We start from the raw sequence: 12,050 nt of genomic DNA, 5'->3' as shown, positions 1-12,050 counted from the left end.
GATTTGCTTAATATGATTATCCTATTTATGTACATGTATCATTTTTGTATCTAAAGTTATAAATACTGACTATGTATCTGTACTTCAAAGGTAGTTACAATTGGTAACACCCACTAGACGAGATGCTTTTAGTCTAGATAGCTGGTTGTGAAGGGCCTATTCAGGACAATAAGCCATTAGGAAAAACAACAGGCCTTAAGAGAAGCTTATCCCCCACCTGGTGAGCCTTCCTGAGGACATTACAGACAGGCTGTAAGTAATGGCTGCTAGGACTCTACAAGGACATATGACCAGGTCACACAATTCTGGACTCCATCTTGGGATGTCAGTATTTCTCCACAAACCGGTCTGGGAACCAAGTTTTGAAACAAAGGATTCCCGCCATATGCTAAAGCTATATAAGGCAGGGATACATCATCTGTAGTGCTTCACTCCCAACACAAGAAGACTCCTGGAAACACCTGAGGAACAAAGACTGAACTGTGGGAAGTGCTGCACCCAGGCTAAAGGGATTTCAAGCCTATGTATGAAGACCTGAGAAATCCAAGCTGTACAGCTAATGCAGCTTGTGCCTAAAGATCTACAAGTCTGCCTGTACCATCAGTTTGGGTAAAAATCTGCTATTCATATCCAGTTTGTCTAGTATATCAAGCTTAGGTTGCGTTTTTGTTTATTTGCTAGATAATCTGCTTCGATCTGTTTGCTATCACTTATCACTTAAAATCTATCTTTTGTAGTGAATACATTTATTTTATGTTTCTTTGACTGGAGTGGTTGGAGAAAATCTCTGCTTGGTTACCATAAGTGGGCATTGTTCTCCTCACATTGAGGGAGAGGCTAAGTGGGATTTAAATGCATATACTGGCCAGATTTGACCAAGGCAGGACAGTACTGCTCTGGGGTCCTAGGCTGGGAAGCTGGTAGTTTGAGATCCTCTGTGTAACTTCAGCTGGGTGTGTCCCTACCTGTGTGAATGCTAGTGAAAGTGCAGGCTGGAGGGCTTTGCAGGTTGTCACAACAGTACAGTGTGAGAGGGAGCCCAGGCTTGTGGGTCAGAAGCCCCAGTGGTACCCCAGTCCCAGGTGGGACCCTGGGGGGAACCCATCACAGCTGCATCCACAGCATACAATGTGCTATTTAGAAATCCTCATTCTGTCGTTTATTGGACTATAAAGTGTCCCCCTCACACAGCACTATAGAGTTGAAAGGGACAGCAGCATGTGACCAGCAAAATATTTCTGGGTACTACTTAAGAAAAATAGGATGAGTTTTATCAAGCTGCCAGCCCACAGAAGATTGTCAGCACCAGGAATTTGAGGGGGTAGCAAGCAACGTGGTCAGCCCTCAAACAGAGGATCCAGCGGGACATCTGACTGACCCCAATGAAATCCTAGGGAACAACAAAATAGCTGCATTGTCCCAGAATACCCTATAGGGGTGAAAGAACCAAGTTGCAGTCCCTTCAAAGAGAAATAATGAGACTCGCTAATCCCCTTAATAAACCTGAAGGTAGTCTACTGCCTGTTTGCCATGTAAAGAGAAAACGGAGTAGAAGATTGTCAGACCTCTTCTACAAAGACAACCTATAACGAGGCAGAAGAAAGCCAGGACCAGTAGTGGTCAGGAGGCTGTGTGTGTACTGAAGAATGTGGTTTGTGTGGGCAGGGCTTAGAAAGTTCAGATAAATTTACACTAACACCTAGATTTTGTGGATTTTATCTGAACTGAACTTAACCACACATCAGAATCTTATGAAGTTTGCCCATCACAGTATCAACCACCTTTCATCCATCTGAAATAGCTCATTAAAAGATGGTAGAATATTACCATCAAATTTTAAAATGCATCCTGAAAGTCTGAAAACTCACTATAAAAATGTTCTTGATAATTTGTGGTTTTACACATTTGCATATACAAAATATATGCTCAAATACATACATTTACTGTTCTTTCTACGGTGTAATGTATAATGTCATCTATTTTAAGAGGCTTGGCATTAAAAATTAACAGAGCAGGAACTTTGCCTTTGAAGTAATACATTCAATGAAAGGACTCATTACTCCACACCAAAATTATTTTCTGTAAAAAGAACAGGTCATATGTAGTGGTGAGCTGGAACCAGTTCGCGCGAACTGGTTGTTAAATTTTGAAGCCGGCTTAGAACCGGTTGTTAAAGGGGTGGGCAAACTCCGGGCCGCATCTGGCCCACAAGAGCTTCCTGTCCAGCCCGCCTGAGCTCCCAGCTGGGGAGGCTCCCCTGGCTGAGAATCCCTTTTTAATTTTTACTCACCGGTGGCGCTCCGGGTCTTCGGCAGTGGGTCCTTCACTCGCTCCAGGTCTTTGGCGGTGGGTCCTTCAGTGCCACCGAAAACCCGGAGCGAGTGAAGGAACCGGTTCTTCAGATTTTGGCAGCTCATCACTGGTCATATGCACATCCTTACTCAGATTCTTCCATGCACTGTGACCACTTTATACTGCACCACCAATGCAAAGCCGATTTCAATCCAAAATATCTGCCCTCAGATCACCCCAGTTTTCAGGAATCCTCTGGTGGTATATAGTTATGGTTGGCTATGGCCAAGGATTTCATGAACACCACTGTTTTACCAGTCACTTTGGGCAACTGGTAGCAAATATAATAAAGCAGCCTTCAGGCCAGGCCCTTGACTGGCATCACGAAGTGGGGAGCACAAGAGTCACCTTTAAATCCTTCCACCTCCTCCCAGCTGCCCTGTACATTCCATAGTTATAGTCAAGTATTGAGATCCCTTTTAGATCACTCTGTAATATACCACCACTTTAAATTTACTTCATAGCATTAAACGAAAATACAATTTTTGTTACATCACTTATTTATAACACTTGAAATATTTGGCTCTCAAGAGCCGTTTATAACGACTGCAGGGTGTTTCTGATGCCTTGCAAAATTTGTAGACACTTTGTTTTCAATTTGTATTGCAGTCATGCAACATAAAATTTTCAGTGGAGTGAAGAAAGAATGATGAACCTTCACAAAACAGTAGATATTTTCCTGTTTTCAAACAAACAGCTCATAAACTAGACCTGACACCAACCCACACATCTCTAAAAGACTTTAAAAAAAATTCTAGCAGTATTAGATTTAGGTGATAAATTAGTTTGAATTTCATTAACAGAAGCTCAATTTAAAAAGCAACAAAGAAATTATTTCATTAATCCTCTTCTTTCATGCAGCAGGAAGGTTTAAAAATTGCTTTCAGGCAGAACTCCTCAGCTATGAAAATTATGTCTTAATTGCGAAAACCTGACAGAAGAATGATTAATTGATCTACTTCAGGTTTCTGAAAGATTCAGGTAATAAATTATCTACCTTAGGGTAAAAATCCTTGCGTTCCTCCTATTATCGAATAATGCGGCTATACTGCACTTACACCAGTGTAACTGGGAGCAGAGTAGTTTTAGTTCATACATATTTTCAAACTAAAGGCTTGTCTATACTGTGCTTTAGTTTGCACTCCAAGGGTGTAAATTCTAGTGCACAATAGGGTGCCGTACACTAACTCGCCTGTGTGGACACTGCTGAAGTGCACTAAAAGTTCCCTAGTCTGCATTTAGTGTGGTCCTTTCTCAAACAGTACCACCATTAATATACACTAAGGAACGTGCCAGCAGGGTCCTCATGGGCCAGTTAGTGCATGACACTAGCCCTTAATTTGAAAATATGTATGAACTAAAACTACCCAGCAAGGATGTTTCGCTCAGACAAGCTGTGAGGCTCTTTGGGACCTGAGTGGGAGTAATCTGCAGGCAGAATTTGGCTCTGTTTGGACTTAGTACTGCCAGGTACTGAATACTCTAGCTCTGATCCAGCAAAACACAAGCACAAGTTTTAACTTGAAGCATGTGAGTTGTCCTATTGACTTCAGTTGGACTCCTGACATGTTTAAAGTACTGTAGCATGTACTTAAGTGGTTTGCTGGATGCAGGCCACACTGCTTAGACCCTTGCTTTCAAGATCAAGTTATCAGTATAGAGAAATGCCTGAGACTGAACATGGAAGCTACTCAAATGACTTACCTATAAAATCATGTTTCTCATCATCCATGCAAATACCATAGCAGCGGGGGAAAAAGGTATTTGGATTTGCTGGAACATACCATGGCAAATTTCTCAGATTCAAACAAAGTCCAATCTTAAAAAGAATAAGGAAGAGATCAGATGATGGTTTGGCATTTTCTCTGATACACTGATAGAGAGGACAGATAGCACAAAAAGTCTTGGCCTCTACTGAAAATTGTGTATTTATTCCTTCTGTTTATAAAGGGATGTAATTCCATTAACAGGTGCTCATCCTGCATTGCAGTTAACATTTGCAACCACACATCATTCTTCAACATAACAAATAATAGGTTGCTCACTCCATTACAGATACATAGCTATCCCCACCATGCCCTCCTGATCCTAATAATAAATACTCTTCTCCCTCAAATGAACCCAATCTTGAGGCCCAGCAAACCATTCCTAATCAGGAAAGCACTTAAGCGCTTGGGTAATGTTAAACAAGCACTTATGTCCAATACTTTAATGGTATTTAAGCATCTGCTTAAAATTTAAGCACATACTTAACTGCTTTCCTTAACAGAGGTGGACTTAAGCATGTATTTAAGTATCTTGCCTAAATGCCTGGACGAAAAAGCAAGCTTTCCTGCCTGACAGGAAGGTCAACAGATCTGAGCTCTGATAAATTAAGGAGGCAAGTTTGAGAGCTGAGGGTCCTTTATGGAGAACATCTGGCCCCCCACCTATCCTTAAAGAAAAAAAGGGAGCTCAAAGCTCTAGCACCTTTGCTGGTTGGAAGTGTAGCAGTATGGCACAGGGTGGGAAGCTGTTTCTCAAGTAACCAAGTCCCAAGCCAGTTAGAACTTTAAAAACTATAGCTAACCCCTCAAAGTCTACCTCTCCCTATCTATCCTCCTCTTTCTTCCCCTACTATTGCCACATGAACAGCTCTTTGCTGGGTAGTGCAACTGTGACCCAAGAGAACGGGTGGGAAGGTGTACAGTAGGTGGTCTGCCCACAAGAGCAGGAAGGCAACGGAGAGGGAGCCCATGCTGTGCCTGTGCAGCAAACAGAACTGATGGTATTTCCTGTTTTGTCTGGTGGCGAACAGGTCCCTCTGGGGAGGCCCCCACCTCTGGAAGATGACACTGATGACCTCCGGGTGAAGAGACCACTTGTGGCGAGAGGAAAAGGATCTGCTGAGGCAATCCACCAGTGTGTTTCAGGCTCCCGGGAGATGTGACACCTCAAGGTGAATGGCGTGTTTCATGCAGAAGTCCCACAGCTGGAGGGCCTCCTGGCACAGGGCTGAAGACTGAGCCCCTCCCTGCTTGTTGATGTAAAACGTTGATGCAGTGTTGTCCATCAGGACCTGCACCACTTTGCTTAAGATCTGGGGAAGGAACACCTGGCAAGCCAAGCGTACTGCCCTGAGTTCCCTGACATTTATATGCAGGGAGAGTTCTTCCTGGGACCAGAGGTCCTAAGTCCTGAGATTGCTGTGGTGGGCTCCCCACCCCAGGTCTGATGCATCCGAGACTAGGGTTATCAATGGTTCAGGGTCAGCAAAGGGTATCCCTTCAATTACAGATCCTGGGTCTCTCCACCAGGTCAGCCAAGCGAGGACCAGAGGCAGAATTGTGAGTATTGAGTCCAGATGGTGTCTGCTTGGGAAGTAGACTGACGCCAACCACATCTGGAGGGGTTTGAGGTGTAGCCTTGCGAACTGCACCACGTAGGTACATGCCACCATGTGTCACAATAGTTTAAGGCAGACCCAAGCAGTCATTATTGGGTGGATCATGACCTTGGAAATCAGGTCCAACATAGCTCGGAATCGGGCTTCTGGTAGGGAGGCTTTGGCCTGGGTCAATTCAAGCACTGCCCCGATAAATTCTATTCTCTGAACCAGAACAAGGGTTGACTTCCGCTTGTTTATCAACAGACCCAGCACCTGTAAGGTGGCTCAGACTGTACTGATGCTGGGCTGCACCTAAGCCTGCAACTGACCTTTGATCAGCCAGTCATCGAGGTATGGGTAGACTTGTATGCTTTGATACCTGAGGAAGGCCGCTACCACCACCATGCACTTCGTGATGACCCGTGAGGCAGCCAACAGGCCAAAGGGAAGAGTGGTGAATTGGTAGAAGCGTTGACCCACTACAAACCTGAGAAATCTTCTGTTCCCATGGAAGACAGAGATTTGGAAATAAGCATTCTTTAAGTCGAGGGCAGCATACCAGTCTCCTGGATCCCAGGAGGGAATGATGGAGGCCAGGGAGGGCAGGTGGAACCTAAGTTTCTTGAGATATTTGTTGAGACGACGCAGGTCCAGGATGGGCCGTAGACTGCCCTTGGCCTTCAGGATTAAGAAATATCGTGAATAAAACCCCTTCCCTCTCAAGTCTCGAAGAGTTTCCTCTATGGCCTCACACGTAGGAGGGCTTGCACCTCCTGGACAAGAAACTGCTCATGAGAAGGGTCCCTGAAGAGGGACAGGGGTGGAGGGTTGGAGGGAGGGGTGAATGAAAATTGGAGGGTGTAAGCAATTGTTACTGTACTCAGTACCCAATGGTCCGATGTTATATATAACTACGCTGGGCTGAAAGGCGACAGGCGGTCCAAAAACAAAAAGGGGGGGGGGTGGATCTGGTGTCGAGACTGGTATATTGCCCTTGGACAGACCTTCAAAAGCCTGCCAGGCCCTTCCAGGATATCTATGAGAGCCTGACTGGGAAGCTGAAGTAGGAGGCGGGGGTTGGCGTTGCTTAAAACCCTTCTCTTTTCTTTTGTAGGGCTCCTGCCTGGAAGGCACCACGAACCTGGAGGTGGGAGGGGGGTGGCTGCTGAGGCCTAAAGTGCTTCTTGAAAGCTGGAACCGTGTAAAGACCCAAGAAACAAAGAGTGGCCCTTGAGCCCCTGAAACTTCAAGTTCATCTGTTCTGAGAACAGGGAGGTGCCCTCCAAGGGGGAGTCCTGGATGGATTGCTGAACTTCGTGATGGAGGCCAGAGGAACGGAGCCACGAACAGCGCCTCATGGTGACTGCCGATGCCATAGTCCTGGCTGATGAGTCGGCTGCATCCAGAGTCAGCTGGAGGGAGGTCCTGGCCACAGTCTTGCCCTCCTCTAAGATGGCCATGAACTCCTGTCTTGACTACTGCGGCAGGGAATTCTTAAATTTGGACAATGAGTCCCACAGATTAAAATCGTATCTCCCCAGCAGGACCTGCTAGTTGGAGATACGTAATTGGAGACTGCCCATCAAATAAACCTTATGTCCAAACAAGTCCTGTCTCCTGGCCTTTTTATTTTTGGGATAGCATTCGACTGTCCCTTTCTGTCCCACTCATTCGTTGCCAACACTACCAGGGACCCCAGCAATAGGGGTGTGAGTAAAACTACTCAAATCCACTGGCTGGGACATAGTATTTCTTCTCTGCCCTTTTTTATGTGGGGGGAGGCAGAGAAGGAGTCTATACAGTGTTCTGATGAGGCCCATCACCACTTTGTTAACAGGCAAGGCCACTCTGAAGGGAGGAGCTGCAGCCAGGATGTCGATTAGGCTGCAGCTGTGTCCTGACTCCTTAAGCTCCTCAACTTCCAAGCCCAAGTTCGCAGGTCACCTTTTCAGAAGCTCTTGGTGGGCCCTGAAGTCATCCTGAGGGAGTGGGTTACTAGGGCCTGCAACCGCCTTGTCCGGGGATGATGATGAGGAGGCCTGAGCCAGAGGTGGTGCTTCCTCCTCCTCTACTTCCACCACGTCCTTTGGGGCCATTTCCTGGACATCGGCACTGAGGTCAGTACCAGAATTAGGGTCTGGTGCTGGATGGGAAGAGACGATAGCTCACCTTTCTGACACCATTGAGTATGAACAATGGTAAGGGGGGGCCAGGTGACAGGGGAAACCCCCAAGGACTCTGGTGGCCAGGCACTGGCAGAAGGGCTGGTACAGTAGTCTGGTGTGTAGGCTGGGTACCGGTAGGTTTTGGGTGGAGCAAAGGATTCCACTTCTGACTCTGAAGAGGAATCTTCCCCTGAAGATCATGGCAGTGCAGTACCTGCTTCTGCAATACCAGGGAACTGGGGACCGCTGCATCGGGACCATGGAAGGCTTGCCCCTGGATGGCGCTGCAGTGGTCAGTGCCATGGTGGAGCTCACTGCACCTTGCTCCCTTCTGTTCCCAGTTGCCTTGGCTGACGAGGGGAGTTGAGGGATCGGTGGGATCGGAAGGGACAGAAGGTCCTTTGCCACCTGGAAAGCCTCCTGGGTTCAAAGGGGCCAGCAGACACCTGACCCCATGGCTGCTCTGGGGAGTCAGTGGTGGGTCCTGTATCGGACCCAGCTATCTAGGCAGAGTCAGTGGCGCAGTCAGAGGCTCAGGGAGGATGGGTGGCCCAATATGGGTCTGACTACGCTAGGCACTCCCCGCTTGTCCCTCTTCTGTATGAGAATGGCCTTCAGCCGAATATCCCTATCCTTTCTCGTGTGAGGTCTGAAGTCCCTGCAGATCTGGCACTTCTCTTTAACGGCAGACTTGCCCAGACACATTAGATAGCTAGAGTGCAGGTCTCTCACTGGCATTGGCTTGCCTCATGGGGCACACAGCTTGAAGCCCAGGGACAAGCCCCTGGGGCAAAAAGTCCCTCAACGACAGAGTCAACTACTAACACCATTCTAACTCTATCTAAGAGCTATATATACTAACTACAATAACTATACAAAATATGAACAGAGAAAGTCCAAACCACAGGGAAAGAAGCCTTGCTACAGCAAGAAGGGTCATTCCAGCAACTGTCACAGAAGGAACTGAGAGGGCGCAGGGCCAGCGGCACCCCTTATACTGATGCATGCGTGTAACACCAGAGGGCGCTAGAGCCGGCCCAATGGATACCACCAAGGGGAAAATCTCCAGCAACTGTGCGTGTGGTGCACACACCGCTAGCATGGAATGGGCATGAGGAAGCACTCGAAAAAGAACAGCAAAGCCTTTCATTGGGGTTTAATTCACTAATTTAAACAGGTTGAGAATTATATTAATTATAGCACAACAATCTATTTAGATGCTAAAAATATTAATATAACAAAACGGTACCACACCTATCTTAAAAGCCCTAGGTGCTTTTGACATAAGATCACAAAAACAAATAATAAATAGTAGCTAATAACTAGCTTTCCCTCAACCCTTCCCCACCACCACCTACAAAAATCAATCATTCAATATACTTAGCAAGCACACAAACCATACAGCTCACTCGGGCTCTACAGTAGGATCCACACAGACAGAGTCTTGTATGCCACATAGAACACCAATGAAATCAACAGGGCTTCACATGCGTGCAAGGGTCTACACATGTGGATTTGATTGCCAAGTTGGGGACTCAAACATTTAGACCTGAGAACATGGATATTGTTCCTTTAGAATTTCAAAAAAAAATCCACCATGCCCCTCTGGTTACATAACAATAGAAAAACAAATTCATCCTCCTGAATAACCTGGGATGAATTTGCTCCCATATATGTAAAGTCTTTAGCTTTGACTTCTTATATCAGTTACTGTTGATCACATTAATATGGAAATAAATTTAAAAAACCCACTAACACTCACTAACCCTTCACCTTGTATAATCTGTTCATGAAACCTAATACCAATAATGTTCCCCATGTGGGAACAGCACCAAAGACCAAGTGATTTTAACTATCTACTTACTTTAGTTGTAAAGGAGCCAGTTTTTGCATAATGATTCAGCATCTGATCACAATGTAGGTTATGGTAATTAATTGCATCCTTTTTTATAGTCCAAAAAAAGGATGTCTCTTCATTTCTTACCAACCTAGACTGGCACAAAAAAGACCCTGTATTATGATTCCACAGATTTAAGATCAAGGAAAGTTTTATTAATATATCCATACCAACTGCTCATTTTCTGCAGTATATCAAAGTTATACCCACGACTTCACTTTGTGGGCACAGGAAGCTGTGCACTGGCATAGCTGTGATAACTTAGTTGGGAGAACATGTACCGTCACAGAGCCTTTTAATTCTATCTGCTCCTTAGAGCATTTCCAAAGTGAATTCCTCTGAATAACAAATAAGGGCTTGTTGATGTGCGTACGCACGTATGCTCTTCTGCCTGCAGGACCAGTGGAATGTTAAGGCTCCAGGACATATGTACATATTTTTGAGAAACTCCCAGTCCCAAAGAAAATAGTAAAAATGACAGTTGCTTTGGCGGCTCTCGTGTCATCTGCTCAAGCCCCATTTTTAAATCAGGTGACTGACTGGCTCATGGGGTGATTTTCTAGACTGCTCATTTGTTCACGGGGTAGCATCACTAATATCTTGAGCATCCATTCACACAGAGACATATGTGAGCTGCTGTAGAGACAGTCATCCTTGTCTTCCAGAACTATATGATCAGTGAAAGTGCAACACAATAGATGGCCAAAATAACTTGGTGAAGCTTTGGTATGAGTAGGTAGTAATGGCCACATAACCTATCATATATGTGCTCTCTTCTGGACTAGGATAAACTTAATGAAATGTTGGTTGTACAATATCAGTGAGTTATAAGTGACTAAACTAGATGGCAAATAATACCCTGACAAGTATAAGATTCTTTCGTAAGCCCCATGGGGCCATCTTCCTAGTTCAGTCAAAGGAACGACTGCCAGTGGCTTCACTCGGTATGCTACTGGATTAAGTACATGCAATAAGTTGTTGGTGTGTGTGGTTTGTAAATGCAAATGATTAACTAAATGATTAACTAATAAATCAGTCAAGCAACTTCCCTGAATGGCAAGACCACAGATTTGGTAATCAAGTAATAGACTGGCCAGTGCACAGTTAGTTTAATGTACAGTAAAATACAAATTACTTCAGTAGGGGCTGCATATACATTTGATGGGTACTGCATACCAATCTGCTAGACCAAAAATACATCCCATGCTGTTACTGGGCCAAATTCTTCCTACTGTAGATGCACTTTAGCTGGCATTTCCTTCCGCTATCCAGCAGGCAAATTTTTGCCTTGCGTAACTCCATTGAATCCAGGCAGAAATTGGCCCACTGTGGCTGGACAGTAAAAGGAAGTGAATTAAATGAGACAAAAAAATCAAAACTTATCTTACACATATTTTTTAAAATATACTTCAGGAAAAACAATAAGTACATATGTAATCCTACCATTACATCATGAATGTCATCTGAACTGTCAAGGCCAGAAACTTCTTCACACAAGACACTTCTTTTGCCTTTAAAAAAAATCATGTAACAATAATACAACATAGATAAATATATTGTTTTAAAGCCCACAGAAGTTTTGAGCAATAGGGAGTTACATCTACAGAGTGCTAGGAGTAGACAAGAGCCCCCAGTCCCAGATAGATTTTGTGAGAGGAGCTATGTGCCCTATAAAAGGTGCTCTACATTTATTTGATCTCCCACGACCTGTAGGCTGAGAACATTAGCAACCATAAATTAATTTTTCTTTAATAAATATGAATATTACACACAAAACCATGTAAAAAGAACATTAAGTTTGCAAAATCAAACACTAAAAAGTTAGGAAATGCCAGCATTAAGGCTGCCCATGCAACCCTAATTCTGCCCATTGTGCATATGCATTACGATGCAGTCTTTAATTACATGATAACATACTATTTTTTCCAGAGAACCAGGTTAGATGGTGCTCACAAACTGAGCAGCTATACAATATTTTGTTTTATCCTCATTGTTAAGTGACTCCATGCTATCTGTAATGCATGCTACTCAAATCCTGCTCTGAAGCCAGAATTATCGATTTCCTTGTGGGCTTTTCTACAGTACTCATCGCTTTAGCATCTGACTGCTTCACAAACATTACTTTATTTTCACAACACTCCTGTGAGATGAGCGGGTATTCCTAGAGGATTGCACTTGCACACTTTCTAACTTTTGTGGGTGGAATTTATTACACATGCTAGGGCTCTTGCATTCCTCTATTCCACCCCACAAGCTCCCTGTGTACCAC

The 12,050-nt window shown here is 44.6% G+C and overlaps 1 protein-coding gene across 1 annotated transcript in view; it reads right to left on the bottom strand.

Moving 5' to 3' along the window:
* TTLL8 (tubulin tyrosine ligase like 8) overlaps positions 1-12,050 on the bottom strand; it is a 62,764-nt gene that overhangs the window by 28,693 nt on the left and 22,021 nt on the right. Inside the window, exons 4-6 of the mRNA XM_077805570.1 lie at positions 11,225-11,292; positions 9,749-9,877; positions 4,057-4,171 (exon numbers count right to left, since the gene is read on the bottom strand). Of these exons, the coding sequence (XP_077661696.1) occupies positions 4,057-4,171; positions 9,749-9,877; positions 11,225-11,292 (312 nt within the window). The remainder of the gene's footprint in view (positions 1-4,056; positions 4,172-9,748; positions 9,878-11,224; positions 11,293-12,050) is intronic.

This window comes from Eretmochelys imbricata, chromosome 1 (genome assembly GCF_965152235.1).
Source record: "Eretmochelys imbricata isolate rEreImb1 chromosome 1, rEreImb1.hap1, whole genome shotgun sequence".
Classification (NCBI taxonomy): Eukaryota; Metazoa; Chordata; order Testudines; family Cheloniidae; genus Eretmochelys; species Eretmochelys imbricata.
This window is presented reverse-complemented; position numbering and strand designations above follow the sequence as displayed.